General features: G+C 49.9%; 1 protein-coding gene and 1 pseudogene across 1 annotated transcript in view; both read left to right on the top strand.

The window, feature by feature from the left end:
* The window catches only part of LOC130113999 (lysophospholipase-like protein 1), a 78,593-nt pseudogene extending 64,284 nt beyond the window's left edge, over positions 1 to 14,309 (top strand).
* Positions 14,310 to 17,896: 3,587 nt separating this feature from the next.
* The window catches only part of LOC130114205 (PDZ domain-containing RING finger protein 4-like), a 105,117-nt gene continuing 99,529 nt past the window's right edge, over positions 17,897 to 23,484 (top strand). The window contains exon 1 of the mRNA XM_056282014.1: positions 17,897 to 17,965. Coding sequence (XP_056137989.1) covers positions 17,897 to 17,965 — 69 coding nt within the window. The remainder of the gene's footprint in view (positions 17,966 to 23,484) is intronic.

The following is a 23,484-nucleotide window of genomic DNA, read 5'->3' as shown; positions in this document are numbered from 1 at the left end:
CGATGCTGCGTTGCTTTTACTACTTCCTTCTGGGGTTTGCAGTTTCTTATCATTTTCCTAAATTGGGACCTGTCTCGGGAAGTATCCGCGACCGGTCAATTTTTGTTTTTTTGCATTCTGCCCGTGAAGTCTCTGAACATGGGAAATAGCCCCCCCCCCCCCGTCCACTGTCAGCTGCTGGAGACGATATTGCACCCAGTGTGAGTCTTGTACATGCTGCTGTTTGTTCTTTAGGAGGAAATCACAGAAGTGCTGTGGCCTCTGCAATCAGACATTTCAGCAGCTTGAGAAATTGTCCCCTTTTCTTTTGTGGGTAACCTTAAAAAAAGCAACGGCAGCAGATTGATCCATGTTTGATCCCGGTGTTGCTCCTCTGAAACACTACAGCCTCTTTGTTCATTGCACAAAAGGAGTGGCACACCCTACACGATGATGCGTGTGTGCACGTGTGTGCTTTGTGTGCTACTGCTACATTGGAATTGCAATTAGCATATAAAAGCACAGGGTCAGCCCGGCGCTGCTCCTCGCTGCTCCTCGCTGTCAGGAATCAGCAATGTCGGGAATCAGGGATCTGGAACACTTTATTTGTCATTTCATTTCATGTACGCAATATCGTTTCCCCCCAGCCCACAGCAGTGCAACACAAAGACAAAAACACACATCCAAGAACTGCAAGAACACGCATACTAACGCATACTATAGCTAAACTAACACATATATATCCAAACTAAACAAAAAAAATCACTTTCCGAGGGAACGAACGCCAGCCAGGATGACTGTTGGATCTGCCGGTCTGCATGGGCTAGCAGTTAGCTTAGCCTGCCCCGCTTCCATGTCCTGTTAGGCCGCATTCGGTGCTTCCTCCTCGGGCGCAGGGCTGTGGTCCTTGGGCCCGTCGGACGCAGCAGACCAGGCTCCCCCTAGCCGATCCAACGCCACCACAGTCAACGCCAGGCGAGGCCGCCGCCCGACCGCCCTGTTATCGGAACTGCCGGTCTGCACGGGCTAGCAGTTAGCGTAGCCTGCCCCGCTTCCGCATCCTGTCAGACCGCCCTTGGTGTTACCTCCTCAGTTGCAGCGCCAGGCAGGGCCGTGGTCCCTGGGCCCACAAGATGCAGCAGACCAAGTTCTCCCAGCTGATCCAGCACCAGCTCTCCCAGCCATCAAACGAAGGCCAAACTTAAACGCAGACGTGCACAAACACACTGCATGGACGGTACGGGGTGAGCCCGCTGCAAACATGAATTCACGCCGCCATCTTCCCACATGGAAGCGGAAATGTGCTCGTGTTCTTCAAACAGCGTCCCGGCCTGTGGACTTGGACTCGGTAAACTGCCGTCTTCCTTCTTTACCAACATCGTGGTATTGCTCACGCTAATAACCACACTCCTACACAGACTATCCAGGTGTGTCGTGCATGCAAAGAGAGGGCACTCGAGATAACGGCACATGTAATTAGACAGGGGGTTATTAAGCACCGACTGGATGCAAACACAGCTTGACTCCATTAAGTTAACGGGACACGGAGCCATGTTTGTCAAAGCCGACGCTGAAACATGTACCTATCAGACGCTATCAGATCCGGCCCCCCTAAAAACTGAGCGCCAGCACACTGGTGTGCAGCCCTGCATGCACACACACGACCCCCCCCCCCCGCCTTTTTGAACATTGTCTGCTGTTCTTGTTTTCTTATCAGGAGGACAGAAAATAAGATACCCGCCTGCCGGGTATCATCACAACGCCAGAATATTCTGTGTGTGCAGGCGGATAATAATAATAAAAAAAAGAAGAAGGAACAAGTGATTTTTTTTTCCATCGGGGGTTTTGTTATTACCGGCGGTGGTGGCACTTATTCCAGAGCACCATGGTTTCGGTAAGGCTTCCATTCCTGAGCTTGTCCTCAGGCACACCAAGGACTTATGTCCACCCTCCGGCGTGAGGGAACGGAGACGACCGAGACAGAAGACAACACAGGAAATGTGTTTCTGTGCACCGGGGCCGGTTCAAGCGCCATAAGAGCCACGATGAAGCGGCCCCGCCGCAACACAGATTATAAGAGGTGGCACGTGAAGTTTACCGACGGAGAGGGACGGGGAGCGCACACAAATCACGTGGCTACCGCCGCAGTGTGGCCCAGCTGAGAGAGTTTTTGTTTTTCAATCATTTCCAGATCTTATTTATTATTATTTTTTTTCCCCCCTCCAGTGTTTCTGACAAGGGGTAAAGTTGACAACCTGGATCTTCAAAGTCATAAAGCAACGCCGGCACCGTGCGGCTGAAAATGCGCCGCCCCTGGTACCATTACCTTACAACTATCAAATGAAAATATAAATGACAAATTGGATGTGGGAATAAAAAATGTTTGTCAGCCCCCCCTCCCCCCCCGTCGTTATTGGACCTATTCCACGGATGTGTAGCTTTTATGATTTAATTCTGCCGCCAGGAGCTCGGGAGACACGGAGCCGAGTCTCGGATTCATTCTCTCTCCGAAGGTCGGAAGAAAAATGCCCCCAAAATGGTCAAAATCAATCTGAAGAGCTATTGAAACGGCAGACATGCAGGATTGCCTGGTGACCTGCGGAGTAAAGCTACACACACTCAGCACTGATTGGATTTATGTTCTTTGTTGCTGTATTTCTTGTGTTGTTTGACTCAGGATGGTCCTCGAGGTATACAGTTGTTGGTACAGGATTTGTCCCTTTTATTATCGCAGCCATACATCAAAGGACAATTCCATTTTTTATTCATAACCCGGGTCTTTTTGTAGCGTTTCCCATCGTGCATAGCAATATGATATCATTGTACTCAGCGGCTTCATTGTGAGATCTTAGACAAAGGACGGCTACCCAGACAGCACAATAGAGAAAGTCATGGATAATGAGAAATAATGTGAACCATCTGACTGAGGTGATAGAGTTTATTATTATTATTGGTAGTGTTTAAAGGACAGGTTTTAGGATCTTATTTAATTGTCCCATAAGATGCCATTGTGAAGCCGAGTCCAGCGGTGGTCTCATGTCCATTCCATCCATCCATCCATTATCCAAACCGCTTATCCTGCTCAGGGTGGTGGGGATGCTGGAGCCTATCCCAGCAGTCATTGGGCGGCATGCGGGGAGACACCCTGGACAGGCCGCCAGTCCATCACAGGGCCCACACATTCACACCTAGGGACAATTTAGTACAGCCTATTCACCTGACCTACATGTCTTTGGACTGTGGGAGGAAACCGGAGCCCCCGGAGGAAACCCACGCGGACACGGGGAGAACATGCAAACTCCACACAGAGGATGACCCGGGACGACCCCCAAGGTCAGACTACCCCGGGGATCGAACCCGGGACCTTCTTGCTGTGAGGCAACCGTTTGGTCTCGTGTCCAAAATCTCCAAAATGCATGATGTCAAAGACTACTAAGACGATCTCCAAGTTGTGAAAAAACAAAAACAGAGAGAAGCGATCCTTTAAAGTTGCCACATTTCTCAGGGACAGTGGCAAAAGGTGAAAGGACCCGAATACGAGGTCCTTTAAACGAAACAACCTCTGTACTGTAAGCTGACATTTGGCCCAAAAACACTTTTGCAGATCGATTACGGTTTGCCCCCCCCCCCCGCTGTCTGTTTTTATGCTGGAATCACCGTTAAGACTGATGCAACAGAGGACAACAGGCTTGTTTGCAGCTTTAACTCCTTTTTGCCCTCTGCGCTCATTGTCTCTATGGATTTGCTTTCTCTCTATTGGAAGAACAAAACTCTCTTCCACAATCAGAAGAGTATCGACTGTGTATTGATGAGCACTCAGCCAGCAGCAAGCAAAGTGTGTGAAATCAATGACAGGCCTGTTGTACATGCTCGCTGCTTGTCGTCGGTGAGACATCGCCACCTTGAGCTGAGCTTCACTGACTCCTGCCAAATATGGATTAGGCATAACCCAGCAGCAGCAGCAGCTTCAACCCCACATGTGCACTATAAAAGTCAAACTAAAGTGGAGCTAAACGATGAAGGGTGGAAGTTAGCAGGAGCTAGCTGTACTTTGACAACATCCTGCAAAAGAATCCGCCCCCTCACTTCCGCCTAGGAGCCTTGTGAACTCACAAACTCATTGACGGCAAGTAGGGACCAATGGAGACAACACCTTGCAAAAAGAAAAAGAAAAATCTCCTGATTGGCTGATAAGGAGCGGGTTCATAGGGAATGTTCTGACTCCGTTTACAGCGCCGATGGCAGGCCACAAAGACCAAGTTTTGTTGTTTGTTTTACCCCAGTGCATCTACTTGAAAGTTGTCGAAAGCATTTGACCAGATATTATCGAAAGCGTTTTAAAGTGAAATCTGATTTCCATCCACCCATTATTATCCAAACCGCTCATCCTGCTTTTCAGGGTCGCGGGGATTGGGTGGCAGGCCAAAAATCTGATTTAAAAAATTAAATTTATCCAAATATAAATAGAATAAAATGTAAATATGTATTATAATATATAGGTAATATAATATATAATATAATAATATATAGTATAGATAATATATAATATATAGTATAAATAAATAAATACATAAAATATAAATATAAATCTTTTAAAATCTGATTTAAAAAATAAAATCCACTTTAATGCCATGCCTTTCAAAAAAGGCATTAATAATTAAAAATTCAAATGTGTTATCAGTACTGGGACAGATACCAAAATCAAGTCTGACAAATCACATTGATATGACTTGTATATATATATTTTTTTTCTTCTTCCACATAATTATGAACAGGAGGTAAAAATAAATCCTAGCTTCGGTCTCTGTAACCTAACGCTGAACCCTCCAGACTATGAGGATTTGTTAACCATTATGCCAAATCAGGTACAGAAAAGTTCAGCGGAGCGGATGGATTTGTCCAAACCAAATTTGCCGAACTTGTCGTCACTACCGTTTCATCCGGAGTTGAGATAAGCGCCCGGTCTTCTCTCACCGCCCTTTATGTCTTTGTAATCCTATTTTTAAATACCCGCCCAGAGGAGTAGTTTTTAGCCAAAGACTTTCATGTTCTCCATTTGGAATGAAAGATTATGCGGTACGAGCGGCGAGGCCCGGTGAACAGAGAGCTCATATCTGCCCACAAACGCAGTCGGGCTCCTCAGGCAGCCAGAGGAGGAGGCTCTATGGACCTTTCACATGGCTCCAAAACGTCTACAGCCATATGATGCGTACGTCTGGAGCCATTACCAATATTACGAGGTCGCGGGGAGAACTTAAACAACCACCAAGGGTCAAATACAGAGGAGATGAAAGGAGAGAAAAACAAACAGCTTTCACCCTTGCCGATACCTGCCCCGGTTCTCACCCGAGCTGCAGGGAGACCGATGGAGACCACTTCACAGGCAGAACCGTTGCATGGGCTGTGTGAAGTGTGCGACCCCACAGGGCCTGGTGCCTGGCCTGCAATCCTGCAGTTTTTTCCCCCGTTTGTTTTTAATATAGTATTTTAGGACCGCTCTTGACCCAACATGCTTCGTAAATGAATAACTGCATCAGCTCCATCATGGATAGTCAAGGTCACGTAAAGAAATTCTCACAAATTATTTAGGTTTGTTTTTTTTTCATTTTCGATATTGCTTTGTTTTGTGTGGCGTGCTCCATCTCGCTGCTCACTGCGAGGAAGAAGGAGAAGGGGAAACGGTGTCGGCTGCACAAGCCCGGCCGGTGACGTAAACGCAAGTCGGGTGCTGAGAAAGGAAACCGACTGAAAAGAAGGAAGAATTTGGTTAGTCACCGCGGGGATCGCCGGATAAATGTGTCAACACTGCTAGCGATGTGGTGGCTGATCAGGTGTGCGAAGCTAGCGGGTGCATGTGACTGTGACCGTCGGCTACGTGTAATGACCAGTCTGAAAATTGATCTAAAATCTGAATGAAGTGTAGGCTATTGACCTAAAAATTTGTCATTTTAACATTGTCATACTTCAGCACACCAAAATAGTGACAGCTGAACTGACTTGATTATATAAAGCCAATAGTTGACCCCCCCCCCCCTTTGACAGACTATAATAGCCAAAAGTCATAGCTGAGACACGATGTGCTTCATGATGCTGTATTATTCTACTACTACTACTACTACGTTCAGCTGCTCTCATTGGGGGTCGCACAGCAGATCATCTGTTTCCATCGCTTCCTGTTCTCTGCATCTTCTTCCGTCACGCCAGCCACCTGCATGTCCTCCCTCACCACATCCATAAACCTCCTCTTTGGCCTTCCTCTTTTTCTCTTGACTGGCAGCTCCATATTCATCATCCTTCTCCCAATATACCCAGCATCTCTCCTCCACACATGTCCAAACCATCTCTCTCTTGCTTTGTCTCCGAACCATCCGACCTGAGTGGTCCCTCTAATCAACTTGTTCCTAATCCTGTCCTCCTTCATCACTCCCAATTAAAATCTTATCATCTTCAACTCTGCCTGCTGACAGTACCACAGTCTCCAAATCATATAACATAGCTGGTCTCACTACCGTCTTGTAAACCTTCGCTTTCACTCTTGCTGGTACCCTTCTGTCACAAATCACTCCTGACACTCTTCTCCACCCACTCCACCCTGCCTGCACGCTCTTCTTCACCTCTCTTCCACACTCCCTGTTACTTTGGACAGTTGACCCCGAGTATTTAAACTCATCCACCTCAAATCATTCATCACCTGTACTCCTTACATCCTCGCCATTCCGCTGTCTTCCCTCTCATTCACACATAGGTATTCCATCTGGCTCCTGCTGACTTTCATTCCTCTTCTCTCCAGTGTATACCTCCACCTCTCCAGGCTCTCCTCTACCACCTCCCTGCTCACTACAGATCACAATGTAATCCACAAACATCATATTTCACGGAGACTCCTGCCTGATCTCGTCTGTCAACCTGTCCATCACCATTGCGAACAAGAAAGGGCTCAGAGCCGATCTTTGATGTAATCCCACCTCCACCTTGAACCCATCCGTCATTCCTACTGCACACCTCACCACTGTCACACTGCCCTCATACATATTCTGCACCACTCCTACATACTTCTCTGCCAGTCCCGACTTCCTCATACAACACCACACCTCCTCTCTCGGCACCCTGTCATATGCTTTCTCCAAATCCACAAAGACACAGTGTGACTCCTTCTGACCTTCTCTGTACTTCTCCATCAACATTCTCACAGCAAACATCACATCTGTGGTGCTCTTTCGTGACATGAAACCATACTGCTGCTAGCTAATCATCACCTCCCCCCCTTAACCTAGTTTCCACTACTTTTTCCCATATCTTAATGCTGTGGCTGATCAACTTTATACCTCCGTACTTAGTACAGTTCTGCACATCACCCTTATTCTTGAAAATCGGTACCAGTATGCTTCTTCTCCACTCCTCAGGCGTCCTCTCACTTTCCAAGATTTTGTTAAAAAATCTAATTAAAAACTTCCATTGCCATCTCTCCTAATCATCGCCGTGCCTCCACAGGTATGTCATCAGGACCAACCGCCTTTCCACTCTCCATCCTCTTCATAGCTGTCCTCACTTCCTCCTTGCTAATCCACAACACTTCCTGATTCACTATCCCCACACAGTCCAACCTTCTCTCTCTCATTTTCTTAGTTTATCAGCCCTTCAAAGTACTCCTTCCACCTTTTCAACACACTCTCCTCGCTTATCAGCACATTTCCATCTCTATCCTTCGTCGCCCTAACCTGCTGCACATCCGTCGCAGCTCGCTCCCTCTGTCATTTTCTCCTTTCTTAGTGTCCAACCTCTCATACAACTCACCATACGCCTTTTTGTTTGCCTTCACTTTACGCTGCATCTCCTTGTACTCTTGTCTACTTTCTTCATCTCTCTGATTATGCTACTTCTTCTGTGCCAACCTCTCCCTCTGTATACTTTCTTGTACTTCAACATTCCACCACCAAGTCTCCTTGTCTTCCTTCCTCTAACCAGATGACACACCAAGTATCTTCCTAGCTGTCTCCCTCACTATTCCTGCAGTAGTTGCCCAGCCTTCCGGCAACTCTTCACTACCACCCAGTGCCTGTCTTAACTCCTCCCTGAACGCCACACAACACCCTTCCTTCTTCAATTTCCACCGTTTGATCCTTGGCTCTGCCTTCACTCTCTCCCTCTTCTTGATCTCCAAAGTCATTCTATAGACCACTATGCGATGCTGCCTAGCTACGTTCTCTCCTGTCCCCACCTTGCAGTCTCCAATCCCTTTGAGATTGCGCCTCCTGCATAAGATGTAGTCCACCCGTATGCACCTTCCTCCGCTCTTATATGCTGTGTTCCTCCCTCTTCTTGAAATATGTATTCATCACAGCCATTTCTATCCTTTTCGCAAAAACCACCACCATCCGTCCTTCCACATTCCTCTCTTTGAAACCATACCTATCCATAACCTCCTCATCACCTTTGTTCCCTTCACCAACATGCCCATTGAAGTCCACCCCTATCACCACTCTTTCCTCCGTGGGTACACTCTCCACCACTTCATCAAACTCACTCCAGAATTCTTCTTTCTCACACCCAACTTGAGGAGCATATGCTCTGGTAACATTCACACCTTCACCTTCCAGCTTCACACTCATCAGTCTGTCCGACACTCTTCACCACCAACACACTCTTGACATACTCTTCCTTCAGGATTACCCCTACCCCATTTCTCCTCTCATCCACGCAATGGTAGAAGAGTTTAAATCCACCGCCGATGCTTCTGGCCTTACTCTCCTTCCACCTGGTCTCTTGCACATACAGCATTTCTACCTCCCTTCGCGCCATCATATCAGGCAACTCTCTCCCTTTACCAGTCATAGCGCCAGCATTCAAAGTTCTGACTCTCACCTCCACACCCCTACCCTTCCTCTTCTCCCGTTGCCTCTGGACATTCTTTCCCCCCTCTCCATCACTCTCGCCCATCAGTAGCATAGTTTCCACCAGCACCCTGCTGGCCAAGAGTACCGGTGGCGGTCGTTGGTAACCTGGGGCTCGACTGAGCCACTATGCAAGTCTGATTTATGATCTGCATATTTGATTTGGCAAAGGTTTTATGCTGGATGCCCTTCCCAACGCAACCTTCCCCATTTATCTGGGCTTTCCCCTTCATCTGGCACTAAGAATGCACTGGCTCGTGCTTCCTCAGTGGCTGAGTTATGATGCTGTATTTATTCTACTTGTTAAAAATGTATTGCATCGAGATTACGCATGCAATAGAACTACAATAGCCATGTGCGTGTGACGTCATTCATGCACATGCATGTCAATGAGAAGGGCCTGGCAGGTCTATTTTGCACAGGCCCCGTTTGCAGGCATTGCTTATGCGGGTCGACCTGAGGTCGTGCGGCTGCGTGGGCGGAGTTTGGGCCGCGTTAGCATCGTTCCTGATTGCCTTAGGCTGCAACACAGCCGGTGATCGGATGGCAGGCCAGACGCTTCCCGGGCCCGGGGTGTATTTAGGGGGATATGACAGCAGGGTCATGAAAATGGACAGGCTGGTGTTGATGGTGGATGTATTTATACTGGCACTCTCTCTCTCTTTCACACTCACAGACACACTGCTTAAAGCGTTTAAGAGAAATATTGCCTGATCCCTCTGATAAGGTCAGTTGCTTTACATGTGCAGAAGTGTTGTTGTGCATGCCGAGTCATCTCGCGATGAATAAGATGGCGAGTAAACTATGATTCTCAGTCAGTGATCATCATTAGACGACCAAATACGAATATCGGCAATCCTTTCAGAAAAGCATTTATTCCCGCTGAAATAAGCTCTTCTGTATGATTCTCCTCAGCTTGATACTCTTTACTCCGATGATGTGGAATATGAATTTATGCAGTGTAGACTGATGACAGCACTAAAACAGGTGGGTAAGGTATAGTCTGCATATTTAAATGTGGTGAATTATATTTATAGGTGCATTTACACCACACTACACCATTTCGCATATGACTCACTGTCCTGGGCCACTGCTGTTTCCCACTTGCTGTGTGCTTCCGACATGCTAAGGAATCTCCGGAGCGCCTCCACCGGGCCTCACGAAGGAGGTCCGCACGCGGCTAAAGTGTGTTTTTTAAGAAATGCACCGTTCAGGTCAGGCACCTCCTCATCCGCTGTGAGATGAGGTGCCGGCAAACCTCCAGCGGCACCGCTCTGACTTTTGACACCTCATCCGGATTACACAAGACAGACTTTTTCCAGCTCCAGTCTCGTGTTTTGTTTTTTTCTTCTTCTTTTTCTATTTCCATCTTTCTTCCCGGCTCAATGGCGCTTTCGGCGCGTGTCACCACCCCCGCACATCCAAAGCGCGCGTCACGTCAGGAAGAGAAAGTGGGAGCTTCATGTCTGATGTGCTTTTTATTTCATCTTCTGGCAGACGATGGCGGGGGTGGGGGTGGGTGGGGGTGGGTGGGAATGGGGAATCCGGGTTAACCCCGGATAACACAGATAAGGATGTGTGCGTTGAGAGCTGCGCGTGTCACACGCGCCGCTTCTGGTAAAGATTTTGGTAAAACGTCCTCGGAGTCGATGTGATACTTCATTGCTGTGGCTCATTAGTAGCACGGTTAGCGTTTTTGCCGAAAACACGTGTAGCCCACGAGCGCGTCTGGCTTTTAAAAAAAAAAAAAATTCCCTGATAACGCACCTGCTCCGACCCGGAGATGTGCCGAGATGTGGGATGAATTATTTCCCCGTTGATCTAAAGGCAGACAGGCTGCGAGTTGTTGTGTAAATTTTTTTTTTTTTTGGATTCCCCCCCCCCTTTTTTTTTTCTCCCCAGTGTATCAAGCCAATTACCCCACTCATCCGAGCCGTCCCGCTCGCTGCTCCACCCCCTCTTCCGATCCAGGGAAGGCTGCAGACTACCACATGCCTCCTCTGATACATGTGGAGTCGCCGGCCGCTTCTTTTCACCTGACAGTGAGGAGTTTCACCAGGGGGACGTGGCGCGTGGGAGGATCACCCAGTTCCCCCTCCCCTCTGAACAGGCGCCCTAACTGACCAGAGGAGGCGCTAGTGCAGCAACCAGGACACACACCCACATCCGGATTCCCACCTGCAGACACGGCCTATTGTGTCTGTAGGGACGCCCGAGCAGGCCGGAGGTAACAGGGGGATTCGATCCGGCGATGTAGGTAGGCGACGGACTAGACCGCCACGCCACCCGGACGCCCCGAGTTGTTGTTTAGTAGCAGGAAATAAAGTCTCGTGGCTCCTCAGATGCAGTTACAGATGATCTGGATTGGGGTCTTTTAGAGTGAGCTGCTTACGGAGATGAATACATTGTAACTTGTTACGTTCCGGGGTAATCGGAGGGTCACATGATTCCGCGAGCCGTCGTCCGTCTGTGTTATTCCCACCATGTAAAGATAGCACGCGGACGCTGTGTGTGTGTGTGTGTGTGTGTGTGTGGGCAGGGATGTGAGCTGGAACCAGTCCGCCGGTGAAGGCCGCGAATTAGTCGGCCGTTATGTTGGTCGCTTGTGTAGCTTATAGCGCCCTGCCTGGCGTGCTGACACGCCAGGCAGGGCGCTATAAGCTATTTATATCCATGGCCGTGTTCCCACATGAATTAGTGATGCCGGTCTTCTTTTTCAAAATTATTTTCTGTCATTGAGAAACACGCTCTGGTTGGCTTCCCACAGCCCGGTCACTCCGGCTTTTGAAGCACCACCCAGCTGTGCGTTTGCAAGGGCATGTGTGAGTGTGTGTGTGTGTGTGTGTGTGTGTGTGTGTGTGTGTGTGTGTGTGTGTGTGTGTGTTGGATCGACTACTGTCAGGGCTGTCGCCGGGGAAGCGAGCGCTGACCATGATTCATTCATTAAAGGGGGTTATTTGGTTATTCCCGAATCGGGTCAGGTAAACCACCGGAGAGCGAGAGAGGCAGTTATATGGGGGGGATGGGGGGGGTGTGGGGCGGGGGGGGGGGGTTAAGATCTGAGGGACACGTCACATCACACGCCACTCTCAGACTGCCGCGGCTTTTTAATTTCCTGTCCACGTGGACAGGATCGTCAAAGCCCAAGAGAACTTCCCACCCACCTGACACGTGTCCGTAGTAGATCCCTGTTTTTTTGGGGGGGGGGGGTCTTCTAGGGAAGGGATTAGGGATACTTGGCACTCCTCGCAGGCGTCGCCGTACACATGAGCGAGGAGCAATCGCCGCTTCTTAATAGATCCGCCACCTTCTTCGTGACACGCCGGCGTGTTTGTTGTCAAGGTTACGGTAAGCTTTGGGCGAGCGGAAGAAAACAAACAGACTTTTTCTCCCGGTGCCGTCTGTAACGGAGGAGCGCCGAGGAGCCACGGGGTGTGCGTGGTTTCTGCCGTGATGGATCTGGCCTGGCTTCGCCCCCCCAAACTGTTTACTCTTGCACACGGGTACCCCCCCCCCCAAGTGTCTCTTTAACCTGCTGAGAGGGGTTTTTATACGAGGAAGTTGTCCTCCCGGTCCGGCGGATAGCCGTATAGGAAGCCTCATGAAAACCTGGCATGCGGGGTCCCCTGCACGGCGGAGCGGGTTCAGTCTGTAGAGCCCGCCGAGCTCCTCTCGCCAGAGACGCCCTTTTGAAAAACCGCTGACACCCTGCACGGGGAGGGGAGAGCGCCGCACAATGGCTGCATCCACGTAGATTCTGGTTTTGTCATTTTCCCACAGTCCTCGTCAGCCCCGTAAATCGGATATGGCGGAATACCGAATTGATCCAACTTTTGTCGGCCGGTGAGCGACGGCCGATGGCGTTAATCTCGGGACGTGGAATCGACGGGTGTGCAGGTTGTGGTGACCGATTAGGATTTAGATTCCCAAATTGGCCCGCGGTCCCCATCTGCTGCCTTGTGTGTGTGTGTGTGTAATGGTTCACAACTCAGCCATATTCCTGAATTGGGCTCGTCACTGAAGGTTTTACCTCCACGTGTAAGATCAGAATCAGAAACACTTGGTCATTTCATGCACTCGCACACACGAAGGACCCGAAACATGGTTTCCCCCAGCCCACAGCAGTGCAGCACCAACACAGAAACACACACCCAAAACCTGCAAGAACACACACAATCAAGCTAACGCACATATCTAACCGGTCTGCATGGGCTAGCAGTTAGCTTAGCTTAGCCTGCCCCGCTTCCTCGTCCCATCGGACCGCCCCCCGGTGCTTCCTCTTCGGGCGCCGCTCCGGTCAGGGCCGTGGTCCTTGGGCCCACAGGACGGAGCGGACCAGGCTCCCTCAGCCGATCCAACGCCAGACACCCCCGACACACCTCCCCGCGCCGACACACCTCCCCGCGCTGACACACCTCCCCGCGCTGACATCTGAGCAAGGTGGGCTCAGATATCAGTTTGTCATGAATGCCATTGCAGAAATCTCAAACTAGGGCCGTCACGGTCAGAATGAATGGTTTTCCAACACCCCCACCTCCCCCAATGCGAGGCCCATTAACTAAGAGTGCAAACACCGTCAGGGGGCCTGTTCTACTCAAGCAGGCAATGGGGCAGCTCGGGTGATGAACTACTGCCGGACAGGAGGAGGAGGGTGATGGGGACAAGAAGGACACGAGCGTTGAACAACTGAACAGTGCGGCCAGCCTTAACTACAGGAAACTCGGCTGTACATACGGTGCAGCCGCTGCTTCAGTGAAGCTTTACTGTCGTGAACTACTTTATACTTTACCCTCAGTTTTGTTCGAGGGAAGAGAGCCGTGGACGGACGCAAATCGATGCGTCGCCAAATCCTGATGGACGCCACCTTTCAAGATGGTGAACGGTTTTACCAAATGTTGGTGCAATGTGCCTGGCCTGCACTCGGGGTCACGTCGGAAGTGCGGCCGGGGGTGAATTCGCCCGGTCACAGTGTAAAACCCGTGGCGATGAAGTACCCCGGGAGAGAGCGTTTCATCAGTCCTAACGCGCTCCTCCGAGCACATCCCTCACGCCGCACCGATCTTTGCGAGGCGTTGCCTGACCGCCGGGCGGAGGCTACTGTATCAGTCTCGCGTCACCGATGATGAGGAGGACCATTAGAGTGACCGATGGCCGTCCTTAACCTTTAGGGGTCACCGGCCACCCAGGACAACTTACCAGAGTGAGGCGGGTTTCGCGAACGACCGGATTTTTTTTTTACTCGAAAGCCGAGATTGAGCTCCGTCCGTAGTCGCAGTCAGCACATTCTCCATCCCATATCCGTCACCGTGTGCAGATGGACGGACCTTCTCCGTGACCTTTGCTGCTTCCAGCTGCTCCAGCTGTGCAGGGCCACGAGCGAATAACCTCGCCGCTCCTGCTGCACGCTCAGCCAACGGCTCCGTGTCTTCCGCGTCCTAGCTCTCCGTCAGCCAAGGGAGGCGCGCCGAAGGAGGCTGCATCTCCTCCGCCTCGGAGTCAAATTTCCATCACGGTCTGTTCTACTGCAAACAAACACACACAGACACACACAGACACACACAGACACACACAGCCCACTGAGTGCAATATTACATCTCTGCTTGCCGTTCTCCCAACAACGCTTTGATGTCAAATTGGCACTTTAGTGAACTGCACTTCATGGATTTGATATTGCCAGGCAACGGGAGGAAGAAAAAAATACCCACTTCCTCACAGATTCTCCCAGATGAGTAGTGAGGATGGAGGTGGGGGTGGGTGGGTGGGGGGGGCGTTGTCGTCAGTGGTAATTGTGAAGGAGTGGGGGGGGGGTTTAAGGTTGGAGAATGGTAGATGGTCTTAATCCCAGACGTTGCAGGTAGCTGCTTGGCTCGCCTCCAGGCGGTGGAGGAGAAAAATTAAAGCCCGGAAAATCGGATTAGAGAGTCCACCCCTCCACCCGCCCCTCCCAACGCCCCTGCGGGGGTGTGGGGGGGGGGAGGCGGAGGGGGAATGCTCAGAGGCCGGTTGATGAGCGTTAATCTACCGGTGGCTGTTTTTCAGCGGGCTCCGGTGTTTGCCGGGAGGCCAATTTGTTAACGGTTATTGCTCGTTAGTGTGGCTGCCTGTTGGCGAAGAGGGGGGGCTTCAACGGCGGCCATCGTCTCCTGCGTCGTCTACAGTTTTATGGAAGTTCGCGGATTCGTCTGGAAGTCTGTGGAAATTGTCCTCCGGAGACCTCGCTCGGCAGAGACACCTGCAAAGTTTACTGGGTTTAGAAAAGGGTTTTTCCTTTTTCCTCTGGTCTGTCATGCTTTTATACCCCCCCCTTTTTCTTTCCAATTGTATCCGGCCAATTACCCCACTCTTCCCAGCCTCTCCGGTCTCTGCTCCGCCCCCTCTGCTGATCCGGGGAGGGCTGCAGACCACCACATGCCTCCTCCAAGACATGTGGAGTCGCCAGCCGCTTCTTTTCACCTGACAGTGAGCAGTTTCACCAGGGGGATGTAGCGCGTGGGAGGATCACGCTATCCCCCCCCCCCCAAACAGGTGCCCTGACCGACCAGAGGAGGCGCTAGTGCAGCGGGCAGGACACACACCCACATACGGCTTCCCACCTGCAGACACGGCCAATTGTGTGTCTGTAGGGGTGCCCGACCAAGCCGGTGGTAACACAGGGATTTGAACCGGCGATCCCCGTGTTGTTAGGCAGCGGAATAGACCGCCACGCTACCCGGACGCCCCCATGCTTTTCATCATTACTGGAACCTTTTCATCAGCTGATGTCAAACAAGTGCAGTCATCACCACAGGGCTGTGAATATAGCGGTGCCACCATGGCAGGAAGATCGCTCGTCATGTTGACTTGTGTGTCATCTGTCACGAGCATCACTCACCGTGTCCTGCCCTGTATAGTCGCCACGCACTGAGCCGCCGTCTCCATACGTCCTGGGTAGGCAGCCCTCCCTTAGAATAGAGAACTGTCCCGTAACTGGAAAGTAAAGCGTGGTGTTGCATACTGACCTCATACAGATGTGTATCTTGTAGGGTGTCGCTGGGAACCAGCTTAGTGAAGGTGTGGAGGAGAGATTACATTCAGGCTAGAGTGGTGAAACTGTGTGGTTCTCTCTCTCTCTCTCTCTCTCTCTCTCTCTCGCTCTCTCTCTCTCTCTCTCTCTCTCTCTCTCTCTCTCTCGCTCTCTCTCATTATCTCTCCTGCTCTCTCTCTCTCTCTCTCTCTCTCTCTCTCTCTCTCTCTCTCTCTCTCTCTCTTGCTCTCTATCTCTCTTTTGCTCTCTCTTTGTCTCATTATCTCTCAATCTCTCTCGCTTGCTCTCTCTTATTATCTCTCTCTCATTATCTTTCTATCTCTCTGTCTCTCTGTCTCTCTCATTATCTCTCTCTGTCTCTGTCTCAATATCTCTGTCTGTCTCTGTCTCTCTCTCTCATTATCTCTCTATCTCTCTGTTTCTCTCTCATTATCTCTCTATCTCTCTGTCTCTCTCTCATTATCTCTCTGTCTCTCAATATCTCTGTCTGTCTCTGTCTCTCTCTCTCATTATCTCTCTCGCTCTCTCTCTCTCTCTCTCTCTCTCTCTCTCTCTCTCTCTCTCTCTGTCTCTGTCTCTCTCTCTGTCTCTCATTATCTCCCTCTCTCTCGTTCTCTTGTGCTCTCTTGCTCTCTCTCTCTCTTTTGCTCTCTCTTTGTCTCATTTTCTCTCTCTCTCTCTTGCTCTCTCTCATTATCTCTCTCTCATTATCTTTCTATGTCTCTGTCTCTCTCTCATTATCTCTCTATCTCTGTCTCTCTCTCATTATCTCTGTCTGTCTGTCTCTCTCTCTCTCATTATCCGTGACACCATTGCTACAGTTGTGGCGCTGCATTCTGATTGGATTACTACAGCGGTTCACGATAATGATAAAACAAGTCAAACCGTATTTACAGGGCTGCAGCACGTTTAATACTCAGGTAAATAAACATGCTTCACAACAAGATCATCAGTAAATATGACACCAGTAAATACGACATCGGTAAATATGTGAAAAACAACCCCCTGTTTTCCATTTGTGGAACTTGGCGATCCTCCATACGTCTGATTTTCTCGAGAGATTTTTTTTTCTTTTTTCAGTCGTCCATCGTAAACAGATGCGATTTGTAAACACGTTGGAGAAGTTAGGGGAAAGAAATTGCCCTCGGGTGCCGGTAGGGTCTAGAGAAACCCGGACCAGCCTCCTCTCGTCTCCGTCTGCAGAGAGTAGTCAGCCCTGCTCCGAGGACGCCGCTCTCACAAAGAGCCTCATTGTGTAATTGCGCCTCAGTTTTTAATGAACCGTTGCCCTCCGCCTCAACCCCCCCCCCTCTCCCATCCCCGCCCCCTTTGCCCCGCCTCCCTCATGAATATTCCCCCCTCTCATTATCCGCGAGCTGGTATCAGCGTGGTCATGTGCAGCGAGAGTCAAAGAGGAGGGAGAAGGAAGGGGGGGAGTGTCTCGGCGAGCAGGAGTCACAACTCCAGCCGGCACGCGAGTCTGTTTTGTGCATGTGTGCGTGTTTGTGTGCATGTGCGTGTGCGTCTGTCTGAGGATGGCACTGTGAAATACAGACGGGAGGGAGAGGAGAGAAGACGGAGGTGCGCGAGGAAGAGAGCGACGAGGAGGCTCGACGGGTGAATCCACTACTACAACCGCCGCCGCCGCTGCTGCTGAGGCTGCGCTCAGAGAGCATCCTGCCTCCGTACCGCTCGGCCCGGAGCCCAGCGCATCCCTATCCGCGCACGAAAGGGTAGCGGGGGGGGGGAGGGAGGAGGAGGAGGTGGGGGGGGGGCCGTCGGCTAGGCGCGTGAGGTTACTCGGGCTTGTTTTTCGAGGCTATGTGCGTGCGGCGTTGGCACGCGTGCGGTGCGGTTGCGGTCGTTGGCGCGCGGGAGCGATGCGTGCAAAGGAGTGACTGATGAGAACCGGCGCTCCGGTCCGGAGGGCGACCCCCCCTGTCCTGTGTCCTTACCGCTGCCCGTGGAGAGCTGGACGCCCAGCGTTTCAGCCACGGCTATAATGGGCTGCAATCTGTGCACTTTACAGAAGAGAGAGGAGCACTACAAGCTGCTGTATGAGATTGCACAGGTGAGTGGCGGCACCGCCGGCTTGGGTGTGCAGCCAGCGGCGGCGTGTGCGTGTGTGTGTCTGTGTGTGTGTGTGTGTGTGAGGTTCATTACATGAGCTGTGCGAGGCATAGTTGTTGTTGTTTTTTTCAGCCGCCGCTGCTCGTGAGCGTTGCTTTCGGCGAGGAAGGGCTCCAAGCCAAACAGCTGCAGGATCATAGCAGCCTTTGTGGAAAGGAAGCGAATGAGAGGCTGGTGCACGGAGGGAGCGAGAGAGCGTAACTAAGAAATACAGAGAGAGGGAGGGGGGTGGGGTGGGGGGGTGGGGGGGCTCTTAGCTCACCAGCAGATGTGTTTGGAGTGAGAAGCAGTAGCTTAAAGAGCCGCCAGTGTGCGGCTCGTTCATCCTGCTGGTGTGATGCTGCGCCGGGGGAATAGAGCGCAGAAGGACGGCGGTTTCTCCCGGTCCCCTCGAACCCGCGCCGATGAGGATTTCTCTGACGACTTGTTACTCGATGCCGGCATTCTTAAGTGTTATGAAACGTGTCAGGAATGTTTAGTGTTTGTTTCAGAGATTGGGTGAGGGGGGTTGGTGTGGCGTTGAAAGTTGTTCGTGTCCTTCGTGAAGATTTGATTGGTGGGTTGATTGTCAGTTTCTTAGGTGGTTTTATCAGCCAAGTATACTAGAAGTTTAAAAGACACAATCAAAAATAAAGACGTGATGATACATAAGGACTTGGTATGGATGCCGACCCAGGTATGAGCAATATTTGAGGCGTGTGATGATAAAGGTGTGCTATAAGTAGACCACAGCCAGTCCAGTTACTGCGAGGTATGTAGTTTTGTGCAGAAGTAAAATGAATGGCTGAGATCCTCAAGATTAAAACTGTACAGATCCTGTTGCATGTTGCTGCACCAAAGTGTGTGCTGTAGTGTGTGCTGTAGTGTGTACTGTAGTGTGTGTGCTGTAGTGTGTACTGTAGTGTGTGTGCTGTAGTGTGTACTGTAGTGTGTACTGTAGTGTGTACTGTAGTGTGTACTGTAGTGTGTGCTGTAGTGTGTGCTGTAGTGTGTACTGTAGTGTGTACTATAGTGTGTACTGTAGTGTGTGTGCTGTAGTGTGTACTGTAGTGTGTGTGCTGTAGAAGAGCACATCAAGTGGAAGGGAATATGGCTTCATATTAACAGTAGTTCATTTTGGACTTTTGGTGTTAATTGGGGGCGGCACAGTGGCGCAGTGGTTAGCACGGTCGCCTCGCGGCAAGAAGGTCTTGGGTTCCAGCCCCGGAGTAGTCCAACCTTGGGGGGTCGTTCCCAGGTCTTTCTCTGTGTGGAGTTTGCATGTTCTCCCCGTGTCTGCGTGGGTTTCCTCCGGGTGCTCCAGTTTCCTCCCACGGTCCACAGACATGTAGGTCAGGTGAATCGGCTGTACTGAATTGTCCCTATGTGTGTGGGCCCTGTGATGGACTGGCAGCCTGTTCAAGGGTGTCTTCCCGCATGCCGCCCAGTGACTACTGGGATAGGCTCCAGCATCCCCCCCCCCGACCCTGAGTAAGGATAAGCGGTTTGGATGAAGGATGGATTGATGGTGTTAACTGTGGCTGATGCACACTCGTGATGGTGTACAGTGTTTGACTGAATCCAGCTGAAATCTAACGCCGGCACTCAGAGCTCTCCCTCGGAGTTCCTTGACTTCTTGGAGGAATTGTATGTGCGCGCACGTGCTCAAATGCCCTTAATGTAGAAACGCACTCATTCACAGATACGGTTTGGACTTGGCTTTTAGATGTATTGTGCTCGTAGACGTCGTCGTGGAGGAATTGGTCGAGCTATTCCGCAAGGCGGCCGAGGGTTTTTGCACCTTATAGACTCTGGGGAGGAAAAATGGAATCAGCAAAACCATTCATTCAGCTCAAGACCCCCGCCACCCCATCCACCCACCACCACCCCTCAGCCTCCCCATCAGCTCTGCTCTTATGACAGGCTAATAACTGTGACGCTCACAAGTCTCTGGAGCAGAGCGGATCTCAACACCACCGCCGCCCCCCACCCCCCCACCCCACCCCGTATCCCCTGCCTTCACGCCACTATGATCACAGCCTCATTAGCCGTTTTATACAACCATCCTGTGCATTAATTAGACGTGAAATGTCTCTCTTTACCCTTGCGGAGAGAAAGAGAGAAGGGAGAGGAGGGGGAGGAGGAGGAGAAGAGGGGGGTTTTATTTAGAAAGCTAACTGGGGGAACTTACAGGATCGCGCTTCGCGGCTTCTCAGCTCTGCCGCCGCAGGGATCCGAAATTGCCGGAACGATTGCGACGGGCCGCGAATGTGCCGGTGTGAGCTGCGGGCGCGTCACAAAAGACCAGCTTATCGTGTCTTTTGTGTCACGACGCTCAGTTTCGAGATATTGCCAGTAAAACTCTCTCACCTCCACTGGCAGGTAGTACTGCTTGTGTCATGAAAGTGTACGTGTTTCACTATCGGGAAAAGAAATCCTGAAACTTGATTTAAGATCTTTTCTATTGAGGGTGAATGCCTTGAAACGAGTCCTATTATCATAAAACAAGTGCACTTTCTTGAAACAAGCAATAATATCTGTCAGCGGGGTAAGAAAACCGTACTAGTAACATCTTGAAACAAGCATATAAAACAAGATTCATTTTATTTTTTTATTTTATTACTTTATTTATCCCCGTGGGGAAATTCTTCCTCTGCATTAATCCATCCTAGCTGTGTAGCTAGGAGCAGTGGGAAGCTGCCGTGCAGCGCCCGGGTGGGGGAAACCGGAGCACCCGGAGAAAACCCACGCAGACATGGGGAGAACATCCAAACTCCACACAGAAAGGACCTGGGATTGACCCCCCCCCCCCCCCCAAGGTTGGACAACCCCGGGGTTCGAACCTAGGACCTTCTTTCTGTGAGGCGACAGCACTAACCGCTGTGCCACCCTTCAGTGTCACTTACCTCTCGCGTGTGTAACACAAAAAGCCTATAATGCAACAGCATGGCGACTTCAACCAGTGCAAAAAGATAGAGCACCTTGTTAAGAAATAAAGTAAGTAGTACAAGGTGTTTTTTGCTAGTAATAAGTGAGAAAATCTGCCCTTGGAACTCGTGGAAATACACTTGTTAACAAGATGCACCACCTAAAAACGAGTCCTTATAGCTCAGGGAAATGTTGCTTGTTGGGTGACTGTGTCTTATATTAAAACAAAATATCTCATTACACTTAATATAAGACACAGTCACCCAACAAGCAGAACTTCCCTGAGCTATAAGGACTCGTTTTTAAGTGGCGCATCTTGTTAACAAGTGTATTTCCACGAGTTCCATGGGCAGAATTGTTTCCCCCTTATTACTAGCAAAAAACATCCTGTATGAATTATTCTATTTCTTATTTTTGAGGGGCCATTTTTTGTAGGTGTCTAATATCTTTAAACAAGCATATGAAACACCTTGATCAGTTTGTCTTTTTTGCAGTGGTATTATAGCATAGGCAGCTTGCCTTTAAAAGTCAAATCATCTGAGCAGTGGCGGAGACAGAACGTGGCCAATGACTGGGCCTTGAAAAATGTGGATGGACCTCAGTTTTTTTTAAGCTTAGATATGTATAAAAATAAGGGGGGGGGGACTGGTGGAGCAATGTTGAATTTCAGTATGCCTTGTGCTTGTGTCAGAATACCATATGGATATCAATGAGCCAGTTAGATGAATGGCTATCTATACATAAAAGAGGAAGCAACACAGCATCATCCAACACTGCATAACCCTCAGTACGAGAGTAGCTTACAAACACAGATTTAAAAACGAATATGTTACAGTTCAGAACTTGCAATTTGCAAACTGATTGCAAACTGCAATCACAACATGCCACAGCAGGTCGAACAAAACAAAACAAAACACTTGCTTACCTGCGGCTGCTATGCCTACACAAGGTGGAGTCTTCTGGGCTCTGAGTTGAAAAGGTTGATTATGTCATCGCAATCCAAAGTATCGATTCGTTCTCTTTCAAATGACACGTAGCATCAAGTTGTTCAGGCTTCCAGTCAACATGAATGATCTCAGGTGCATCTGGATCCACATTCCGTGAAGACCTGCCCTACTCTGCCTCAGATTGGCTAGTATTCATTGCCTTTATTGGTTAGGTTTAGGCATGAGGAGTGAGTCGGTGGTCAAGAATATCAGGGTTGGAGCCAATTGGAGGCAGAGTAAGGGCGGGTCTTTGCACAATGGGGGTGGGAAAAAATGTGCCACCAGGCGGCACGGTGGTGCAGTGGTTAGCGCAGTCGCCTCACAGCAAGAAGGTCCTGGGTTCGAGCCCCAGGGTAGTCCAACTATGGGGTCATCCTCTGTGTGGAGTTTGCATGTTCTCCCCGTGTCTGTGTGGGTTTCCTCTGGGTGCTCCGGTTTCCTCCCACAGTCCAAAGCCATGTAGGTCAGGTGAATCGACCATACTAAATTGTCCCTAGGTATGAATGTATGTGTGTCAGCCCTGTGTGATGGCCTGGCGGCCTGTCCAGGGTGTCGCCCCGCTTGGCGCCCAATGACTGCTGGGATAGGCTCCAGCATCCCCGCAACCCTGAGAGCAGGATAAGCTGTTCAGATAATGGCTGGATGGATGAAAAGTGACTGTCCATCCCATCTGAATTTTTTTTACTTACTTTTACAAATCGACCACTGTCAATATCTAGTTTCTGGCATCCCTGGTGCTGTTCCCCATGTTCATCTGGGTTTCCTCCATCTACCTCTTTGATCCATCTATCAAGGAATAGTGTTGACTCCTCCTCTCCAGATTTAGCATAAAAGAGGGTTTTGAATCCACCGGGCGGGCCAAATCCCTCGGGTCTACCACCACCATTTAGAGGAGTGCTCCAGTTGATCTCTGGCGGCCTCGCTCTAATCCTGCCGCTTTAGCCCAAGCAAACCTCCTTCAGGAGGCGAGCTCTACCTGCCCGTTGATGGCCACCATGGGAGAAGAAAGGGAGAGAGATAGAGAAAGAGAGATATGGAGCATGAAGGAAATGGGTTGGGAATGGACAGGAGGACCATTAAAACACAGTTTAGCGGAGGAAGAGACAGGGATGGGAGATGGGTACCGTGGAAATTAGGTGGGGGGGGTGGAATAGGAACAGCCTCACTGAAGAAAGAGAGACAGAAAGAATTTTAAAAAAGGCCTTTATTTACAATTTACTCACGCTATCCAAACCAAAGTGACCATGTTAAAAAAAGAGAACAAAACAAAACCAAATAAAAAGAGCTTTATTTACAATTTACTCACGCTATCCAAACCAAAGTGACCATGTTAAAAAAAGAGAACAAAGCAAAACCAAATAAAAAGACCTTTATTTACAATTTACTCACGCTATCCAAACAAAAGTGACCATGTTAAAAAAAGAGAACAAAACAAAACTAAATAAAAAGACCTTTATTTACAATTTACTCACGCTATCCAAACCAAAGTGACCATGTTAAAAAAAAGAGAACAAAACAAAACCAAATGAAGCCGAAAATTATTCAAAAATTAATGATGAAGAAATCC

The sequence above is a fragment of the Lampris incognitus genome, chromosome 6 (assembly GCF_029633865.1).
Source record: "Lampris incognitus isolate fLamInc1 chromosome 6, fLamInc1.hap2, whole genome shotgun sequence".
NCBI classification, from domain to species: domain Eukaryota; kingdom Metazoa; phylum Chordata; class Actinopteri; order Lampriformes; family Lampridae; genus Lampris; species Lampris incognitus.
Note: the sequence above shows the minus strand (reverse complement) of the source record. Positions and strands in the feature narration are given on the sequence as shown.